Raw genomic sequence first — 19,691 nt, forward strand, 5'->3', positions numbered from 1 at the left:
TAAATGGTATTCACCCTGTTACCAGTTGCATCACTAATTATATATATACCATGCATGTGTTACCGACATGATTGCTTACACATAGTGGACAGAAGCATTTTTTAGTGCTTTGTGTCAACAGACATTACCGATGGCCAAGTCTTTGTGCAAGGCAAGGTCTGTTATCCCTTCAGATATTCCAACTGGACATCTTAGTTTGATCTCTAAGCATGGAACCAAAGAACTCTACTTCAAGTATATTTACAGTAACATTTTTACTATATTGTACTGTAGTCATCTTTTGCTTAGATTTTTTGTATAATTGTAATACTCTAATTTTGATGCCACCAAGTCGTGTTCAGAGTTAATGGGTGTACCTGCCTACACACAAGCTCAGACACAACTTTCTGATGTCATAACTAACTACATTCTTCAAATACATTTACCCGGGTACCCAATTGTATTTGAAGTATCACTTCCCATTCTTGTCAATAGGTACATCGGCATGTATCCACATGGTGAGAGGCGCAGTACTGATTGCCTCGCGTTGGGATTGTACCTGGAGTCCTCGGATGAGCTCTTTATCGAGTCCAGGAAGGTGGTTCAAATTACGCTGTCCATCCTGGACCAAAAGACTGGGAAATACTTCACTAGAACTACAGGTTAAGATCTCCCTAGCGACTATAGTGCGGTGTGTGAAATACTGTTTGTAACCCCCTGATAATTACCGTTGATCTTACTTTTGAGGTGATGGCAGATCTTTTGGTGTGTACACATCGAGAAGGGTGGGGATGGTTCGACTTCTTGCCACTCAAGGAACTCCAGGGTATGTCCAGAGGCTATCTTATAGAATCGAAGTGCGTCCTCAAGGCAGATTTCACTATCTTCGGGTCGTCGAATGATGGCTAGATCTTTACCTCGTGGCCTGATGTAGAGTCATCCTTTTTTTTGCGGGTAGATGTAGAGTCATCCTACTACTAGTTAGAGTTATATATATGAGATGGTGTTGCTGATTTGTTTGATGTTCTTATTGAACATATAAATGATGAAGGGTGTGCTAGACATGACCGTTGCCTCCACGTCCTCGCTATTCCTCGCTATGAAGAAGGGCAGCGGGCAGTAGGAAGTCGTGGCTCATCCCAAATCTATGCTACACATCTTCTGCTTCGCCACCCGCTCCCTCTCGCCGGCGCCGACACATGGGTCAGACCCTGCGCCGCACCTCGGGGCGCCTGACACCCCCTCCCCCGCCTCCGCCCCCGGCAAGCCCCCCGCGCGCCCACCCTCACCCGCCTCCACCACGGGCCGCACCAGCGGCTGCTGCTGGCGGCGGCGGAAGTCCTCCCCCGGATCGGCTCGACGTGCCACATGGTATGACGGCTTCTGCTTTTTTCTTGGATCTCGCTTAGCATTCTCGTGCTCACAAAGATACCTGAGACAAAGGATTAGGAGGGCGGCCGGTGATGAGGTAGGACGCTGGGCAGAGAGACGGCAGTCGTGCGGGAGTAACCTGGATCCTGCAGCCGGCGGTGTGAGGAGCGAATCAAGACGCCGCCAGGTCATGCCCGACCTCGCGGGTGCAGGCCGACAGCAGCCGATGACCCTCTCCCGTCTGCTGCACCTCCCTCTCCTATTTCCTCCCACTTTCTCCATCGGCGGTGGCGGCGGCGGCGGCAAGAGGAAAGAGGGTCCCAGGGGGAGACGCGGGCTAGGTCTCGCTCTCGCTGCCCACTCGCTTCGCTCCTTCTTATCTCGCTGCTCGCCGGTTTTTTCCTTCGCGTGGCGCACTCGCTGTACTGATGGTATGACGGCTTCTGCATCTTTCTTGGATCTCGCTTAGCATTCTCGTGTTGTGCCATTTAACCTGGCTGTTGGTTCTTGATGCCACCACAACTGTCGCTGCTGTGTGGCTTTGTTTAAATGCTGATGCCTGGATATTCTTAGGTTCTTGACCTGGCACAAATGCTCTGATTTTCTGGTCATATTGAGGTGCGGTTCTGATAGACTATGTAGAAGCTATTTCATGATCCTTAGTGCTTCTTTTTTGGGCATCGTCCTGCTCACGAAGATAACGTGCAGACTATTGAATTGAAATGCGACATGCTAATTAGGTAGTGGGTTCTGTTTCATCTAATGAAGTGTAGCATGTGAATTTCTGCAAATCAGTTTTGTGATCCCTTTGGGATTTTACGAACTGAAAGACTAAAACCAACTACGACCAATTTAGCATGGGCTATATATTGGGTTAAGTCAGCCAATTCATAAGTTTCAGAATTTGTTGGTATGATCATACTATACAAGAAAACTAGGAATGTCAGTTAACTTTATATCGGGTGTTTTCTGACACTGAATAGCACCGTTGTCAGTAAGTTATTGTTTCCGCCCGAGTGCAGCAGGGCATGAACAGTCTATCCAAAATTGTTATTGAAGTTTGCTCATGACATGATTGACCATAGAATTTGGTAAGCTGTTGCATTTTACGGATTTTACTATGAAGAACTCAGCGGCTGTTTGGATTGATTCCTACAGCTGCCCATCCAAAATATTGATCGTTGACCAAGCTGGTGAAGTCGTTTGGATGAGCACTGATTTTTTGACTCACCCAGCCCACCAGATTTTAATTTCTTGATTTATGTTTTTTCTAAACAAGATGTGTGCAGATCGGATGAAGAATACAAGAGGAAGGACCTTGAGGAAGACTGAAGAACAATGTACGTGTGCATACTTAATTTCTTTTTAGCTGTTCTATTGCGTTCTTTCTTCTTTCTTATTTCACAGAACTAAAAATATGCTCTAGAAAAAAAAAATGTGTTTCAGCCATGCCTTTCTTCTGTTTAAAAGAGTACACCATTCTTCGTTCGATCACTCTTGGATGATTCCTTCTGTTTGAGGAACTCAAATTGTCAGTAGCAAATATAGATATATGTGAAGGTCACTCGCTTGGTAGAGAAAACGAGTGGTTTATATAGATCTGTATGGTAAGTGCATGTGCTAGCATATGCATATCTCCTGTCAATACGAATAGCACACAAACACTTCAAGGATATATCAAGCAAAACTGAAGCTGCAATAAGGAAGGATTTTATTCATGGGGTGCTATTTCATTGTAGTGTAATGCGTCACTGAACTAAGTGAGATGTGCAGTTCCTGCCTTACATTATACAATGTACACCTGAAAGTTACCATTTCATTTAGGTCTGTATCAAGCCAATTGGCAACATGCAGTATTCTTTTCCTTTTGATTTATATTTGATTTTTAGAAGTCAAGTCTTACACGAGGTGAGTTGTCAGGATGGATGTTGACTACAACCCAACAGGATGGGAATTTGTTACAAGCCACTTTTGCAGATCCAGATTCACACGGTAATCATTTTTAGGTGATGTCTCACTATTTTTTACTGCTTTTGCAGGTATGGATCTTCAATTATAATGATGATCATAGCAGGGAGATATACCATACTAAGAGCATGCAAAGGTTTGTTTCTATTATATTCTTTTCACTCTACCTTGCTTATTTTGTCTACCTCATCTTAAACCCAAAATTCAAAATGGTTCCCAACTTATATACCATAGAGTAGGGATGCAGGCGGACGGTGTCCATATGTCCGCAAAGCAATAACTGCACTAATTTGCATTACATTAATAACCGTGTTAGTGTTTATGTTTCTTCAGTCTGCACACCCCTGATGGGCATACTGTTGTTAGTTCAACCAGTGAGTTCAACTATAGGAAATTATGTTCAAGAGGGAGATATGGTTGTAAACCTTAGTTCTATAAAGACAAACATGCATGCTGACAACGGTTTGAGCATACCACAACTTCATCATGTACTGACGAAAAATCCTTTTACTTGATTGTGTGTACTGCCGTTTTTTTTCCTTTTCTAAATCTTTGTGAAGTGCTTTAATTTATTTTCTCAACTTTGTAGATAAGCACTGATGTAGAAATATCAAGTTCGGAAGAGCACAAAACAATAAAACAGTTGATTAAGGCTTCACTTGGTAATGACAACTCCATGTGGTCAAAGGTTTGCAACCTGATTTCCTTACAAAATGTAGTTACTAGGGGAACCCAAAGTACTTAATTTTATAATAGTTCAGTTTGTTTTTTCTGAAGCATAATCTTCTAATTTCTGTGCTAAACAATAATGAGTATTTGAAAAATAGGGTTCAAACTATTTGCATTCTAATTCCAGCCTTTCAGTACATGAGGTACTGGCTGCTAGGCAGATTGCTTTGTTTTTAATTGCTGAGATGCTCAATAATCAGGTCCACTATTCATGCCTATGCACAGGAAGATTAGTTTAATTAATCATTCTTTTTTATAGCAATGATTAGTTTGCTCTCAAAAAGATGCTTTAGAAGAATCTATTCAGTTGTTTCTTGAAAAAGTTCTGCATGTGGCAAAAGATGCGGTGGCAAAGGTATACCCTTTATATTATCATTAGATCTGTTCTTTGTTCGGCTTTACTGTTTTCTTACCTTAATATTTTTTTTGGGTATGCAGATTTCAAATGAAGCGAACCGATGCATAAATATTTTGTTGGCAAAATAAGATCCTTTCAGATATCTTGTTGTATGTACAAATCATTTCTCTTTATGTATCACTGTTACTTTTGTTTCTGCTTCGTGCATCCCTACATAGTTGGTATCATGGGTTATCAACCCCTCAAACTTGTTCTGCTATCGGATACCAACCAGATCAATTTAGTGTGAGATTAGTTTTCAGTTGAACCAATTTTATAGTTGAATATGTTGCTTTGTTGGAACGTATGAAGGTTTGAGAAGAAGTACATTGCAACTTAATGCAAAACCATATAACCATGGTTCTTGGAATCGGCTTGAATGTAGCAGTTTTGATAGATATGAATATATCTATATATTTCTCTGTTTCTATCTTTAACAACTTGCTTTTATGTAATTTCTGTTGTGTTGTAACCAGATTTACCCTTACCTTGGCAGTGTGTCTTGTGTGAAATACACATATGATGTTCTTATAAATAGTAATTCCATTAATTGTCCTTTGTTTGTAACTTAGTTGAGTGGTCTGGTTGTACATGATTAAATTCTGGATAGAAACTACTTTGTGGAAATGTGAAAGCTTGAGGCTGGAGCTGGAGCTGGAGGCTGCGCTGCTCTATGTGCAGGTGGGTAGTCGGAGGAGGTCACCGAGGGAAAGCTGGCAAGTTGCAGCGACAGGAAAGCTGGCAAGCTGCGGCGACCGCGGACGTTTGGGGTGGCGGCCAGGTCGTTGGCCCTCGGCGCGAACTTGATGTTCTATGGTCTGAATTCAGTTTGATTTTTTTTGTTTTACTTGCTATCTGCTGCCTCTTAGACCAGTTTGAAGGATGTCCGCTTGCTTTCCAGTATATCCCAAGCCTTTGCTGTGGATACTAAAACCACCACTCGCAAGGACAAGTGAAGACTGCTACCCTGTTGCTGTCCTCATACGCTTGTACTTTCAGTGTTTTGAACAAACCCAGGCTTTAGCACTAATAAAGGTTGCCTGGACAGCAAAGCCGTTTTCAATATTCATGAAACGTGCAACGATGACTCCATCTAATGTTCGTTGCCTCATAAGATGTATCTCTGGGTATCTACCTTGCTTCCTAATAACATTGTAAATAATTGATAAAAAACTTCTATAACACTGTATCATCACTAAGTATCTATCTACCAGCAGTAAGTATTTATTATTTCGGTATGTGCCTGAATTTTCCTATCACCCCTCTTACAATACTTGGCTTGCTATCGCCATTTGCGCCATTGGCGCAACGGGTCATCTAGTGGTAGTATAAAGATGAACTAGTAAGTTGAGAAAGGATTTCTAGGTACATTGCCTCTAATATATTTCTATTTACAAGTACTTCAATGTTTGGACGGATGATGTCCCGTCGATCATGTAGTCATGGCCTCAGGCATTTTCAAATGTCAGCCAACAAGAGGTTAAGTGCTATATTTGTTTATGGACACGCATAGGGAGGGGACGTTCCACAGAAATCTTCCCCGTCGCATACATATGTATGCTCATAAGGGTTCAAAGATGGGTTAGCGTAGTCATCGTAAGGGTTCAGAGATGGGTTAGCTCTCATTAGTCATCGTGTTGCTCTAGGGGAAACTCTGATCCTCGGGTCAGGCGGTGGCGGCGTGTTACCGTCGTAACCCTCTTGAAGGCACCGCCTTGGAGCACATGGTTCGTTATATGCGGCTTCATCTCTTTGCGGTGGAGGACCCTGATTGCTCTTGTAGTGTCAGGGGTGGTGTTGTTGCGCTTAGCGCCTATATGTCCCGCCTTGGGTGGGTGTGTGTTGTCGTGGGATGCATTTGTACTTGGGCTGTGATTGATCGTTGCTTTATATATAGAGCGGGGCGAAAGCCTTTTTCGATAATAGTCATTGCTTTGGCATGAGAAAAAGATAATTATGTTACATTATAACTGAACTGCTTGGTCGCCTTTGTGGTTCAGGGTTGAATGTATGTTGGCATGTCCAAGTTTTCCTCGTGTGAAGCGGCTAGCAGATCATGTGTTAGCATGGCTACATCCATCAACTTAAACATGATTGATAAAAAACTGCCTATCAGTGCACATTGCCTAAAGGGTGATTGTGCTTAGCTTCGAGTTCAATAATAAGAACACTAACCAATACTTCCTCCGTTCGGAATTACTTGTCGCAGAAATGGATGTATCTAGACGTATTTTAGTTCTAGATACATCTATTTTCAAGACAAGTAATTCCGAATGGAGGGAGTACCTTGCAAAGGTTATCAACATTTATTATCTCAATATAACAGAGGTTCCAGCATACACTACCAATCATCACACAGGACACAGGCCCTAAAAGTAAGGTAAATTGGCAAATGGACAGCAGCAGGAGAAATGGGTAAACCCACACCCAGATGCCAACGGCTGACTACAGACCAGACTTCCACAACAAAACTTCACCCAACGAGTATATACAGTAACACACTTCCACAGCTACTGCTGCTGAACACCAGCTCAAGACCAACCGAATGTCGACGACCTGGACCATCTTCTTCAGAGTTGCGAGTTTAGGTACCCATTCAATACACGTCATGGGTCTCCATCAAGCGACGCCTGCATCGAAGAAAGCGAGCATTGTTATATTCTAGAACAATTCTCTCTTTTTTTTGCAGGAATTCTAGAACAATTCCTAAATGACACGACTTGAGCAAGTGGAGAGAGGCAGGTGAGTACTTACAGCAATTAGTCTTCAGCTTCTACTCTCTACCCAGAGGTGCCATCAACACGGTCCAATCTCCGGTATGGAACACCTCAGATAGCCAGTCATGTTGCCACCAATCAACTAAATCTGGTTAATGAACAAACGAGAAAGCTTCAGTAAGTATAGCAAAAGAGGGAAAGCCATAAACCAGACCAATCGAGAATGAAAACAGGCATGTAGATTTCAACCATGTTCTCAAAGATCCAACCACTACACTAACTCTCAGTCTTGCAGACTTATGGCAATACATGTGTCACTGCGTTAATTAGCATATTACGATATTTTCACTACACTTATTAGTAAGATTATGATATTTGTGTCATTGAACACGAAATATACCAGGTTGTTCAAGATGATCTGCAATAGTAGTACTGAAGAAGCAATGTTTGTTGGTTGAAGTGAACCACTGTGAACAAAACTCTACTGCGGGCTAGTAGAACTCAGATACCCCAACTGCTGTGCCAGTTCGTCGATATCTTCAGGTCTCCTTCCCTCCAACTCTGACAGCCCAGACCCGTCTCCGTCTCCAAAATCATCAGAAAATAGCTCTGCCCAGAAATCGTTGTTGATATCCAACTGCCCATTAGCTTCATCCTTCTTCTCCTCGTCTGTTTTGCCCTGCCCAAGCTCCTGAATGTTCTGCGCTAAATTCTCCATCCCATTCATTCCAGGTTCACTGAGGACACCAGAATCAAACAGGAACTGTGAATCAAGTTGCTCGCTCTGACTTGTTGTCGCCGCGGGACCATAAAATGGAGCATTGTCTATAGGCCGCCTTCTTTTCTTCGAGATGGCATCCTCAAGCTCCTTCCTCTTATCTTGCTTCTGGACTAATTGTTGGAAGAAGTGTGGGTTACGCATTGCTCTTGCCAAGAACCCCATCATCTGGGCCTGTCTCTGTTCAGCAGCTCGTAGCCTGCCTTCCATGGCTTGCACGTTATCCTTAGTAGCTTGCTGCTCCTGCCTTAGCTTCACTACCTCTGTGATCAAGAGGTTCTTGTCGCGCTTGAGCCTGTCAATCTCTTCCTCAAATCCAAACTCGCCAACCTCCAGGCAAGATGTGAGGGCCTGCTGCTGCGATGAGGGCGCGTTGGATGGCGGCTTCCTTCTCTTGATCATCTTGAGAAGATGCCTCTGACCCCTAAGGAAACCTTCATTTGCAAACTCCCATCTGTCAGGATCAACCTTTCTGAATCCCTGCAGATTGCAAGAGGTAAGTAACGACCACGGTTAGGCCATGGACAGAACTCACAACAGTCACAAGGCAACATGGCTATGCTGTAACTTCTAGATTATAGCTTGATCATCAGTACACTACATCATCAGTAGAGTCTTCTAGAACAAAACAATCTGGTTCCTGTACTTCATCCAGTATCTTGTTCCATCTAGTAGCTACAATAAGAGGTTCAAGGAATGATGTCAGGATGATACAATTTTTTCTGGAGAGTTCATCTCCATGCCTCACCGTCGGATGAAGCTCGTTGCAGGACATATTGCTTCAAGAATAAGCACATTCAGAAGATTTCCACACACACACATAATCAGTACAATGTTAAAAGTTTTAGAACTAGGATGTATACTTGCATTAAAGCTGCAAAGCCCTTTTACACTAGTGGTTGGCTTATTTTACACTTATTAATTAAATAATCTCAAGTAGAGTACAATACAACACACACAGAAGCACAGTGCATTACCCTGGACAGCAACAGATCCAGTTCTCATATCGCAATCTGAAGAGCACAGTGCTTGTCTGAAATGCTGCCGATTTACCAAGACTAGCTACAGATGAAATGAATATGAATATATGATGCCGACTTGTTAATACAAACACGCATATGCTTAATTGCAGCCATGACAAGACAAAAAAAGTAGCAAGATCGATTGATTAATTAATAAGTAGCTTAAAAGATGATTCTACCTCTCCATCCCTTATTACCAAAACAAGTCCCAAATAAGCACCATGACTAGAAGAAGTTAGCAAGACTAATCAGCACCAGGACACAGGAGGCAAGAGGGCGTTGAGTACTCACATAGGTGTTGAGCTGGCGGACGAAGCTGGAGAAGTTGGAGTGCTTGAAGAGGCGCGGGAGCAGTGCCTCGGCGAAGACGTGCGGGTCCCAGACGACGAAGGTGTTGCCGGCGCGGCCCCATGACACGACCTGGTCCGTGGCCGGGTCCTCCACCAGGTCGTACGTCTTGGTGAGGAACGGCGGCGGCCCGGCCTCGTGCAGCCCCTCCATCGGCCGCGGCAGCGCCCCGTCCTGCTGCTGCGGCCCCGCCGGCGGCTGCTCCTCGTGCAGCAGCAGCTCCTCCTCCTTCACAACGCCCCCCGCCACCGCCGCCTCCATGACCCCCACCTGCCCAAGCAAGAACACGAATCAAGCCCAAGAAACTCTGCCGGCGGCGCCGGGAAAGAAGAAGCTCGGATCGGACACCGACCAACTCTGCTCCCGCTGAAGCTCGGGTGGAATCGCGGGATATCTCGGGTGGAATCGAAGGCGGCGGGATAGATCTTTGTCGTGCGGTAAAGAAATGGTGGGCGGGTGGGTAAAGAAATGAGGGAGACGGTGGGTGAATTTCGTCGGGCGGCGGGGTGGAGTGGCGGCCGCAGTGCTAAATACCCGTCCGTACAGTGCGCGCGCGTCGGGAGGCGTCGGGAAGGTTCTAGATCGCGCGCCGGGCGCGTGGCCTCGGAAGGTTCTGGAGGATGGGTGATTTTTTCGCCCAAGTGGCCGGGCTGCGGCTCGGCCAGCAGGCCCAACCGCCGGTCGACAGCTCACCGGGGCATGGCCCAACTGCTTCGTTGTTTTATGCCTTGGAAAGATTCCTCGGAGCGCGGGCCTAGATTTTTCTGTTTTCTGTTACTGCACACGCCTAAAAAAAACTTGTGCATGGTGGTGTCGTCTGCCAATCAGCAACGCACATGCTTGCACAGTTGTTGCACTTGTACCCTGAGTCAAATCGCACATACTTTTCTTTAGAAAACTTAGAATCTATTCACCTTCGATCATAATAGTATAACGAAACCATAAATAATACTACAAAATTACATTCAAATCTGTAGACCACCTAACAACGGCTGCAAGTATTGAAGCAAGCCAAAGGTGCGCCGTTGTCATTGTCCTTCCTCGTCGAAGCCGGGGGAAAACTTGTTGTATTAGACAGTCGGGAAGTCGTCATGCTAAGATCCCAAAGGACCAGCGCAGCAGAACAGAAACTGCCGCCGATGAAGAGTAGCGTAGATCGGAAGGATCCAACATAAAAACACATGAACATAGACGAATTACGACCAGATCCGAGCAAATCCACCAAGAACATATCCGTCGGTGACACACCTCCTCACGCCCATCGATGATGCTAGACACACCATGGATGGGGGCTGGGCGGGGAGAACCTTATTTCATCTTCAGGGAAGCGCCGCCATCTCGTCTTCCTGAGCAGGACACAAACCCTAACAAAATGTGAAGGAACAACTGAAAACAGAGCCCTCCCACTGGTAAGGGCCGAGATCCACCACGCATACTACATTATCTTGTACAATCTCTGTTTGGGTTTATTGACCCTTAGTTTATTATAATCGTCTATATGTTTTTGCAAAAAAAAAAATCTATATGATTAATATAAAATATAAATTATATGGTAAATATATTGTTGGATTTGTATTTGAAAAACCTTTTCGATGATGTAATTTTTGTGACATATGCTTCACATTTTGCTTGTTAAATTTACACATCGAACATTAAGACAAAATAAGAGGGGTCGTAATAAACACGGGTGGAGAAAGGAAGTGTAGTGCTCCCTCGGTTTTTATTTACTCCACATATTAGCTTTGATCTAACTCAAACTCCAGGGTCAGCCAGCACCAGGCCAGGGCCGCCAGGGCCGGCCCCAACATGCCATGAACACGGAGAAGATGGAAGGAGGGCGACGAGTGGGCGGCTCGGAGTGGCTCGCCGGTGGTCGGAGTCGAGCTCATACTCGCCCATGGCAGCACCCGCGGGAGGACAACCGGGGTTATGGGGATTTGCAGCAGAGAGGGGAGGAGCTCCGTAGCCGTCGACGCCCCGGCCGAACGCCACCAGGATGCACCGCAAGCTATTGCACCCATCGACCACACCCACCTTGGCCACGAGCTCGAGCACGGGCGGGGAGTAGCCAGGGAGCACGGGCGGTTCCAGCCCGCCGTCACCGCCGCTACTAATTCCCGCCGGCCACAGCTGTCGCAACCACGTCCAAAAGCAACGCCGGATGATCAGCAAAGGTCCCTTCATCGGCCCTGGCGACAAGCTCGCCGACGAGGACCCGATTGCTTGAGTTTTTAATTTTGTAGGGACCCGATTACTTCTTTTCAGGGACCTAATTGCTTTTAGTTTTTACTGTAGGGATCTAATTGCCTTTCAAAAAATATTTGGGCCCCGCCTATCATAACCTGTCAATGGTCAACCTGACGAGTGGACCCGAGCTATAATAATAACGCTTAAAGTTAACCAACATAGTCATCAGTGTGACATGGTCGTTTTTTGGAACAGCGAACCAAATTTGTGGTAGCATTTTAAAAATCAAGTGAAGTGGTAGTTTTCCATAACCCTAGCCCGTATTGTGATAGTTTTTTTTTACCATTTACTCCATTGTTGCCTCCTTCGCGCCGATCTCTTCTAGATTTCCACCATCTAGCCTCCGCTCGAGAGCAGAATGGAGTTGCTGCTGTGCCAATCTGTGTTGTCGGAAAGGTGGAGGAGGACGAGAAGAAAGACCAACGAGGGAGATGAAAGGAGAGTAACACATCTCCGACATCATAGTACGCAAAGGGAGGAAAAAAGGGCAGAAACGATCGAACCAGGAGCTCCATCACCATGCTCTAGCGCCCGCCGACCGCGCTAGGAGGCGACACTTCAGGTGGAATCAAAGTAGAGAGATTTTTTTGAGACATGAATCAAAGGAGGAAGAGAACGTAGTAGTTTGAGAGGTAAGTTCGTTACAAACTCGTCCTCTCGTGGCCACATGGTCCACAGCCTCTCGGTCCGGTTAACTAAAAGGCATCCAGGTAGGTTTGCGGAGCAGTGGACCGTTTACGTGTATCAGGTATCATAGAGTTGTGTTGCGACGATGGAAAGAAGCAACAGAATATCCTATTCGACGCATTTTGCGTCGAACAATCGACGTTTCGCATAGAGCTCGCGATCGAGCGGTAACCTGGGCCGGCCCATTAACGTGTTCCAACATTTCTGGTTTTGGGAATGTTCTAGAGTTTCCCAGCCGGATTTTTCTGCTTTTGGAACCTTCTAGAAGGTTTCCCGAACCAGTTTTCTGTTTTCCATTTGGTTTTTCTTTTTTTTCAATTTTTTTTATTTTTCTTCTTTCTTTTTCTTTTCTTTTCTTTTCCTTTTCTTTTTTGTTTCATTTTTATATTTAAAGTTTAAATTCTTTTTTTAATGTTCATGTTTCAAAAATTGTTCGGAAACTTAAAACCTTTGTGCTTTTAAAATGCTCAATTTTTTTAAAAATAGTCGTGATTTAAAAAAATCATATATTCAATTTTTTTGCTTTTTTAAAAGATTGTTTGGGAATTTAAAAAATGTTTCTGTTACTTCAAAAAAATCGAAATATTTTGTTCATTTTATCAGAACTTTAAATGATGACCGGATTTCAAAAAATGTTCCTATTTTAAAATATTGTTCACAAATTTCAGAAAATGTTCTCATTTCCAAAATTTTATTCACGTATCAAAAAAATTGTTTGCGTTTCAAATTAGTTTACGATTTTCAAAGTTGTTCTCCATTTTGAAATTTGTTCTTAAAATTCAAAATTTGTTCATGATTTCAAAATTTTGTTCAAAAATTCAGAAAATGTTCATGTTTACGGAAAAAGTTCAGAAATTTCAAAATGTGTTCGCCATTTCGGGAATTGTTCAGGTTTGTCGAAAATGTTTCGTAATTTCGGTAAACAACTCAAATTTTAGAATATTGTTTGGGATTCTTTCAGATAGTGTTAAGTCTCCTACCGCTATTTAGTTTTTGAATTCTGGCGATGCATTTTTGTCACGAGTCATCTTCAGTCGTAAAGTTTGATTTCCAGGAAAAGCAAAGCGCGAACTGCCTTTTTTGCGATATTTTACTATCGCATTCGCGGGGCACCGTAATGGGCCGGCCCAGTCGGGCGCACATAGGAGGCAGCTCCCAGAAGCAAAGGAAGAGGATCTGAACCCCTCAAAAAAAAAAACTGAAGAGGATCTGAAGTACGCCTCCCTCCTTCCCGAGCGTTCCTAGCCGCCGCCGGCCAGCCGCCGCGGCGCACCCAGCCGGCCGAAGCCTCCGCTGCCCCTCCGCCCAGCAGCGCCTCCCTCCGTCGAGCAGCCGCTCCCACCAGCAGCGTGGAGCAGCCGCTCCCGCCCACCAGCGCCGCCGCCCGGAACTACGCCGGCGACCAGTCCATAGGCAGGTAGCCACCACTCCCCCCTCCTTCCCCTTCCCCCCTCCCTCCTCCTCTTCCATCCTCTGTTTGTTCAATTTTATTATCTTTCCTGATTCTTGTATTAGATTATGAGTACTTGCCGTAGATTTGATATTGTGAGACTATAACGTTGATTTGTTTCTCGATGAGTACTTGCTGCATGATTTTTCAAGTGCGTGTTCAAGTTTACATGTGAAAGAAAGGATTTCGCTTGATAGGTGTTTGCAATAATGCTTGTCCCATGTGGGCTGGTGCACATCCCTGTCTTTGGCTGAAGAACTCTTGGGCCACCATGACCAGAATTCTTGCCGCCTTGCGACACAATTTCTTAACTTTTTGCCTCTGCAAACCAGACCAGTAATCAATATAATGCAATATTGGACACACAATACCAGTAGGATCTGAGGGCATGATGATTCCATTAAAGCACGCGTTGTTCCTGGTCTTCCAAATTGACCAAACTACAGCAGCTACTCCACAAGCTATAAGCCCTCTACTACTAACAGGGAGCTTACTAATCCAGACAGGGGTATCATAAAAAACACTAGGTATCTCTTGCAAACTAAACGTACATTTGATCACATGCCAAACATATCTGGCAACAGGGCACAAGAAGAACAAGTGATCTATCCCTTCTCTAGTATTACAAAATATGCAATTTGCACTTCCTTTCCATCCCCGGTGCAATAAGATATCTTTGGTCAGTATACTTTTTTCAGTAACTAGCTACAAGAAGACTTTAATCTTAAGGACAGTATAACCAAGATTGCCCTCATATTTACATCATGGCCGATCTTGCCCGAATTATGTTTAGTATCTTGCTCTGATCTGTTTTACTAGTCATTAATGGCAGTACAAGAAAGATGGCCAATGAAGAATTGCTGAGGGATAAGCTTGATAGTTACTGGCAGGCCTTATAAAACATTGACCTACTAATTAGTGAACCTTTTAAGAATATATGTACTCCCTCCGTTCCTAAATATAAGTCTTTGTAGAGATTCCACTAGATAGACTACATACGAAGCAAAATGAATGAATCTAAACTTAAAATGCATCTATATACATCCGTATGTGGTCCATAGTGTAATCTCTACAAAGACTTACATTTAGGAACGGAGGGAGTACTTTATAATAATACATTTTCGTTTACGTGATGTTAGCTGCTCCCTTCGTTCCTAAATATGTCTTTTTAGAGATTCCACTATGGACTACATACGGAGCAAAATGAGTGAACCTACAATCTAAAATATGTCTATATACATCCGTATGTAGTCCATATTGAATACTCTAAAAAAGACTTGTATTTAGAAACGGAGGGAGTATTATCCAGAAAATTTGATTTTGCAATACTATGCTTGGATAGTTTGTAGTAGCATTATTTGTATGTATGCTCTCACTTGTGCCTAGTCACATCTCCTCCTCCAAAATCTGATATCTCTATCAAAATAGGGCTTGTCCAGTAGACCAGTACCCCCAAGCCGCTGTGGTAGCAGCAGCTGTGAGGTGAGGAAGGTGAGAAGGGTTATCCTTTTCTTCCGATCCATCTTCTTCTGTATTTCTGTTGTCTTGTGTGGTTCTAGTAATGCGAGCATATCTCACATGTAAATTCCTTTTCTTGGTAGGCGGTTATAAGCATGGAGCCCAAAGAGAAGCCCGAAACGACCAGCGCTGCCAGCCCACCTCCACCGCGGCTGGACTGTATAAAGTGCTTCGATGCGCTATGGTTCTGCTATACCCCTTTCCACCAGCTGCAGACCTACTACCGCCACGGGGATTTTGACACCTGCTTCGGCAAGTGGGGCGACCTCGTTGACTGTCTCTCGCTCAAGACGAAGCGGAGGGCGGAGGTAGAGGAGATCCTCATCGCCCGGGAGAAGGCCAAGCCGCACATCTGGACCTTCCGGACTGCCGAAGAGGCGCAGGCGAACTGGTGGCAGATGTACAAGCACAAGGTGGTGATGTCGTCGCCACCCAAGACTGCAGGTTCTACTGTGCCCCCTCCTGGATCATCTGGTGCTCTTTCCTGAGAATTGAAGGTCGGGGGAGCCTACAGAAGCGTCGATTGCGCTTTTGTGCGCTGTGCTTGGACCGCTGGTCTTTGTTCAGACTTGAATGTACCCTGGCAGGGTAAATAATTGGAGCCTTGGATTGAATGATACCTTGATCCTGTTCTGTAGATCATGGCAGGCAACTGAACCAAGATGTTCTGGTGGCTCTTTTGCTATTTTTTGCACAAGCTCTGATGCTAGCTTTTTTGCTTAGTTGCTTATCAGGCATAAATGTTCTCCCTCCTGGTTCTTCAAGCAATTGTTATCTGAATATCACACCTGCAGCAATGCTGCTTTTGTTATCTGAATATCACACCTGGTTCTTCAAGCAATTGTTCTGCAGTCTTGCAAACTCCATCTGCCCTTTGCACTGCCAAGAAAAAAATAGTATCTGCCTGTAGGTGTACTCGCCGCTTATTCGAAGTCGGAAGAGTTGTATTATCTCGAAGAAAAAATTGGGCCTGAACCGTGAGACGGCCGGAGATGCAAATTGGGCTGCCTAACACTACGTCCTATATTCGCTAAAAAAAACACTACGTCCTATATAATCCAAGCCAATAGCTAGCTTGATGATCAGATCTACGACGGGACTACGATGGAGGTGGTTGCGGCGACGAATCTCGGCGGACGCCGTCCTCCATGGCAGGACCTCCCGTCGGAGCTGCTGGGCCTCGTGCTCCAGCGCGTGCTCTCCCACGCCGACCGCGTCCGCCTCCGCGCCGTCTGTCGCCAGTGGCGCTCCGGCGCGCGCCTGCAGCCTCCGCTGCCGCCGCTGCTCCCGTGGCTCGCCCTCCGCGACGGCTCCTTCCTCAGCCTCTCCGACGGCGAGGTCCACCGCCGCGGCCTCGCCCCGGACGACAACGTCGCGCACCGCTTCTCCACCGGCAGCAAGCTCTTCCTCGTGCACAATGACAAAAGGTTCTCGTGCTCGCTGGTGAACCCTCTCGCTCGGGAGACGACGGCCACCCAGCGCATCAACCTCAACCGCCTCCGAGCTCGGCGGGGCGTCCTGCTCGACGCCGGCAACATCCGCAAGGTGGTGGTGATTGTTATATTTGTGTCGAATATACTATGTACGCAAGGGGTTACGTGGACTTGGAGTTGTAATTGGTGTGGTTAGGTATGAGTTGTGTAGGAGTCGGAACTTGTATCCTAGGCCTCTTATATACGGAGGGGCACCACACGTTGTAACCCATGACGACTTGATAGTAACAAGTACGCGGGGGAGCCGACGGCTTGTGCCGGCGCCCGGGCGGTCGGTGTTGTGGTATCTTGGGGAGGAGCGCCCGTAGTCATGCCCCGGGGATGTAGACATATCGGTGAACCTCGTTAACAAATATCGTGCTTCGGTGTGTCGTCTATGATCTTGCATTAGCGTTTTATTCTAACAAGTGGTATCATGAGCAAGGTTGCGAGAAGGCTATGCGGAAGATCATCCGGAGGTGCGAGGATTATGCTCGACGGGTGCCATGGAACGTCCGATTGGTGCAAGGTGGAGCATGACGGCGATCGCGGATGCGGTCGGTGGTGTCGGACACTTCGGGCAGGAGGCCTGGACCGTTCGATGGGCTGCGGTCGGTAAGGATCGGCTAGACGTGGCGATCGGACCGGCGTAGTGGCTGTTGAAGGCGTTGCGGAGGCGACGGATTCGGCTCGCGATCAGACCGGCGACCAGACGTGGGGGATGGCCGGATAGATCGGAGTGTGAGAGCATCAAGATGATGCGTTCGGTGTTGCACAAGGGCGGTGGCGCAGCACTGCGGACGGATTGTGTCAGCGACGCGGGTGGTCAAGGTACGGCACGGCTCGTGCACGGATGATGCGCGAGGTGGCGACTGTTGTGGCAGGGTTGACGTGCGGCACGTACGTGCGACAGGGCTGGACAGATTGCCGGCGAGAACCAAGAAAAGTGACTAGGCAAAGTTGTTCGTCGAGATCAGCGACGGATTTTTCCCGAGACACACGGACAGAGGAAAGGAAGGTCACGGCACGGGGCTGCGTACGCGAGACAAGCGTGTTTCGGCATCGTGCGGCAGCAAGTCTCCGTTGGCCGCGTGCGCTAACGCGTGTTGGTGGAGGAGTCTACAAGATTGGCAGCGATTGCATGGCGGTTTCTAAACTAATCAAAGGAAAGCTAGCGTACGTGCTGGTGCAGTTGTTTAGTTTGGTATGCAATGCATTGGGCCCAGTTTTTTGGGTAAAGGCCGGTCAGAATTAGACTTGAGTCAGGAGACTTGTGCAGGCCGTGTCCGTGAGGCTGTGAAACTCGTTCTCCGTGTCAGGCAAGGGGAAAAAGGGCCGGTTCTACCAGCGGTAATAAAAGGCTGGGATCGTCGAGGCGAACAGGCACAGAAATCGTCTGCAAGTTCAGAAAAAAGGTGGAGCGGGCTAGTTTTCGGCGGTAGCTAGTTTGATCAGCCACGGTGATTTCTGAAGGGCAGATTGGGTGCGGTGCAAGTCAGGGTTCTTGGTAGATCGTGGACTGCGGCGTGGTTTCAGACGAGGAATACGGGATCAGTGATTTTTTTTTGTGAGGAAGTCGCAAAGGAAAACCAGGGCGGTCAGACCGGCGGCAACAGGTCGGTTAGATCGCGGCTCGGCATGGCGCCGGGGTTCACCAAGTTTGATGTGGAGAAATTCGATGGCACGGGTAACTTCGGTCTATGGCAGACAAGAGTCAAGGATATTCTGGCGCAGCAGGGAATCTTGAAGGGTTTGCAGGAGACGAAGACGGCCAAGGCTGACAATGATGTGTGGGAGGATATGCAAGTGCAGGCGGCCGCTACCATACAGCTTTGTCTTGCGGATCAGGTCATGTATCATGTCATGGACGAAGATACTCCTAAGGGAATTTGGGACAAGTTGGCAAATCGTTATATGTCCAAGTCGGCGACCAATAAGCTGTATTTGAAGCAAAAGTTCTATGGGCTGAAGATGCAGGAGGGGTCGGATCTTGTGGAGCATGTGAATGCCTTTAATCAGTTGGTCACGGATCTAGCGCGTCTGAATGTGAAGATTGAGGATGAGGATAAGGCACTACTTCTTCTTGTTTCGTTGCCACCGTCCTATGAGCATTTGATCATTACATTGACACATGGAAAGACAACCATCAATAATGAGGAAGTCACTGCAGCGTTACTTGGACATGAGTTGATGAAGCAAAAGAATGATGTAGAAAGGGAGAGTACTCAAGGTTTGGGGTTGGCAGTTAAAGGTTATCAGCTCAGGAAGGGACAAGAGGCGGAGAAGAAAAAGAAGAAAAAGGTGCAGTGCTACAGGTGCAAAGACTGGGGACATATAAAGAGGGAATGCCCAGAACTGAAGGGTGAGGCAAGTGCTAATGCGGCTACTCATCGTGATGGCTCGGACAGTGATAGTGATGTTCTCGTTGTATCAAATAGACGGTCAACAAAAACTGAAGCGTGGATGTTGGATTCAGCTTGCTCTTTTCATGCGACGTCCAACAGGGAGTGGTTCTCTTCGTACAAGTCTGGTGAGTTTGGTTTAGCCTATGTGGGTGATGACACAGGTTATCGTGTTGCTGGAGTAGGTAACATCAAAATCAAGATGGTTGGCGGAGTTGAGCGGATGCTTCGGGGAGTCAGGCATGTGCCAGGGCTAAGGAGGAATCTAATTTCGCTTGGTGTTCTTCATGATGGTGGTATGAAATTCCGTTGTGATCGGGATACGAAGACCATGAAAATCATGGAAGATGGGGTGACCGTGATGATAGGAGAGAGGACGGCTTCGCATCTTTACAAGTTGCAAGGGAGCACTATTGCAGGTGGAGCCATGGAGAGTGGAGCTGCAGGAGTAGCAGTGGAGTCCCACGGTGGCGGCGGGTCTGGCCCGTCGGATAGCTCTCAGTAAGCTACGAAGGAGACAACCCAAGTCCGGAGTACATGGAGGTTCGAGCATGGACGACTTCTAAGTGGTGGAGAATATTCGCCAAGGTGGAGTTTGTTATATTT

General features: G+C 46.2%; 3 protein-coding genes across 13 annotated transcripts; 2 read left to right on the forward strand and 1 right to left on the reverse strand.

The window, feature by feature from the left end:
* The first annotated feature begins 1,088 nt into the window (after positions 1 to 1,088).
* Positions 1,089 to 4,816, forward strand: LOC119349382. Of its 6 annotated transcripts, none has more exons than XM_037617405.1 (5): positions 1,089 to 1,350; positions 1,423 to 1,781; positions 2,640 to 2,690; positions 3,390 to 3,454; positions 3,908 to 4,816. In XM_037617405.1, exons 1-4 carry the CDS (start codon positions 1,127 to 1,129, stop codon positions 3,407 to 3,409), a joined length of 654 nt encoding a protein of 217 aa, XP_037473302.1. In that variant the 5' UTR covers positions 1,089 to 1,126; the 3' UTR covers positions 3,410 to 3,454; positions 3,908 to 4,816. The 6 variants fall into 6 exon arrangements, 1 of the variants encoding a protein (XP_037473302.1); XR_005169396.1 differs by having other exon boundaries at positions 1,095 to 1,350; positions 2,630 to 2,690; XR_005169398.1 differs by having other exon boundaries at positions 1,097 to 1,350; positions 1,423 to 2,690; positions 3,908 to 4,006; positions 4,486 to 4,816.
* Positions 4,817 to 6,731: 1,915 nt separating this feature from the next.
* Positions 6,732 to 9,883, reverse strand: LOC119349381 (heat stress transcription factor A-2c-like). 2 transcript variants are annotated; one of them, XM_037617403.1, is made up of 5 exons: positions 9,662 to 9,883; positions 9,253 to 9,579; positions 7,562 to 8,419; positions 7,199 to 7,309; positions 6,732 to 7,074 (listed from the first exon to the last, which is right to left on the reverse strand). In XM_037617403.1, exons 2-3 carry the CDS (start codon positions 9,568 to 9,570, stop codon positions 7,643 to 7,645), a joined length of 1,095 nt encoding a protein of 364 aa, XP_037473300.1. In that variant the 5' UTR covers positions 9,571 to 9,579; positions 9,662 to 9,883; the 3' UTR covers positions 6,732 to 7,074; positions 7,199 to 7,309; positions 7,562 to 7,642. The 2 variants fall into 2 exon arrangements, with proteins under 2 accessions (XP_037473300.1, XP_037473301.1); XM_037617404.1 differs by lacking the exon at positions 9,662 to 9,883 and adding an exon at positions 8,541 to 8,614 and having other exon boundaries at positions 9,253 to 9,524.
* A 3,544-nt stretch (positions 9,884 to 13,427) lies between these two features.
* On the forward strand, positions 13,428 to 16,048 carry LOC119349384 (uncharacterized protein C227.17c-like). Of its 5 annotated transcripts, none has more exons than XM_037617407.1 (3): positions 13,428 to 13,660; positions 15,122 to 15,184; positions 15,295 to 16,048. In XM_037617407.1, exon 3 carries the CDS (start codon positions 15,307 to 15,309, stop codon positions 15,697 to 15,699), a length of 393 nt encoding a protein of 130 aa, XP_037473304.1. In that variant the 5' UTR covers positions 13,428 to 13,660; positions 15,122 to 15,184; positions 15,295 to 15,306; the 3' UTR covers positions 15,700 to 16,048. The 5 variants fall into 5 exon arrangements, with proteins under 5 accessions (XP_037473304.1, XP_037473306.1, XP_037473305.1 ...); XM_037617409.1 differs by having other exon boundaries at positions 15,122 to 15,175; XM_037617408.1 differs by having other exon boundaries at positions 13,428 to 13,656.
* The last annotated feature ends 3,643 nt before the right edge of the window (positions 16,049 to 19,691 follow it).

The sequence above is a fragment of the Triticum dicoccoides genome, chromosome 1B (assembly GCF_002162155.2).
Source record: "Triticum dicoccoides isolate Atlit2015 ecotype Zavitan chromosome 1B, WEW_v2.0, whole genome shotgun sequence".
NCBI lineage: Eukaryota > Viridiplantae > Streptophyta > Magnoliopsida > Poales > Poaceae > Triticum > Triticum dicoccoides.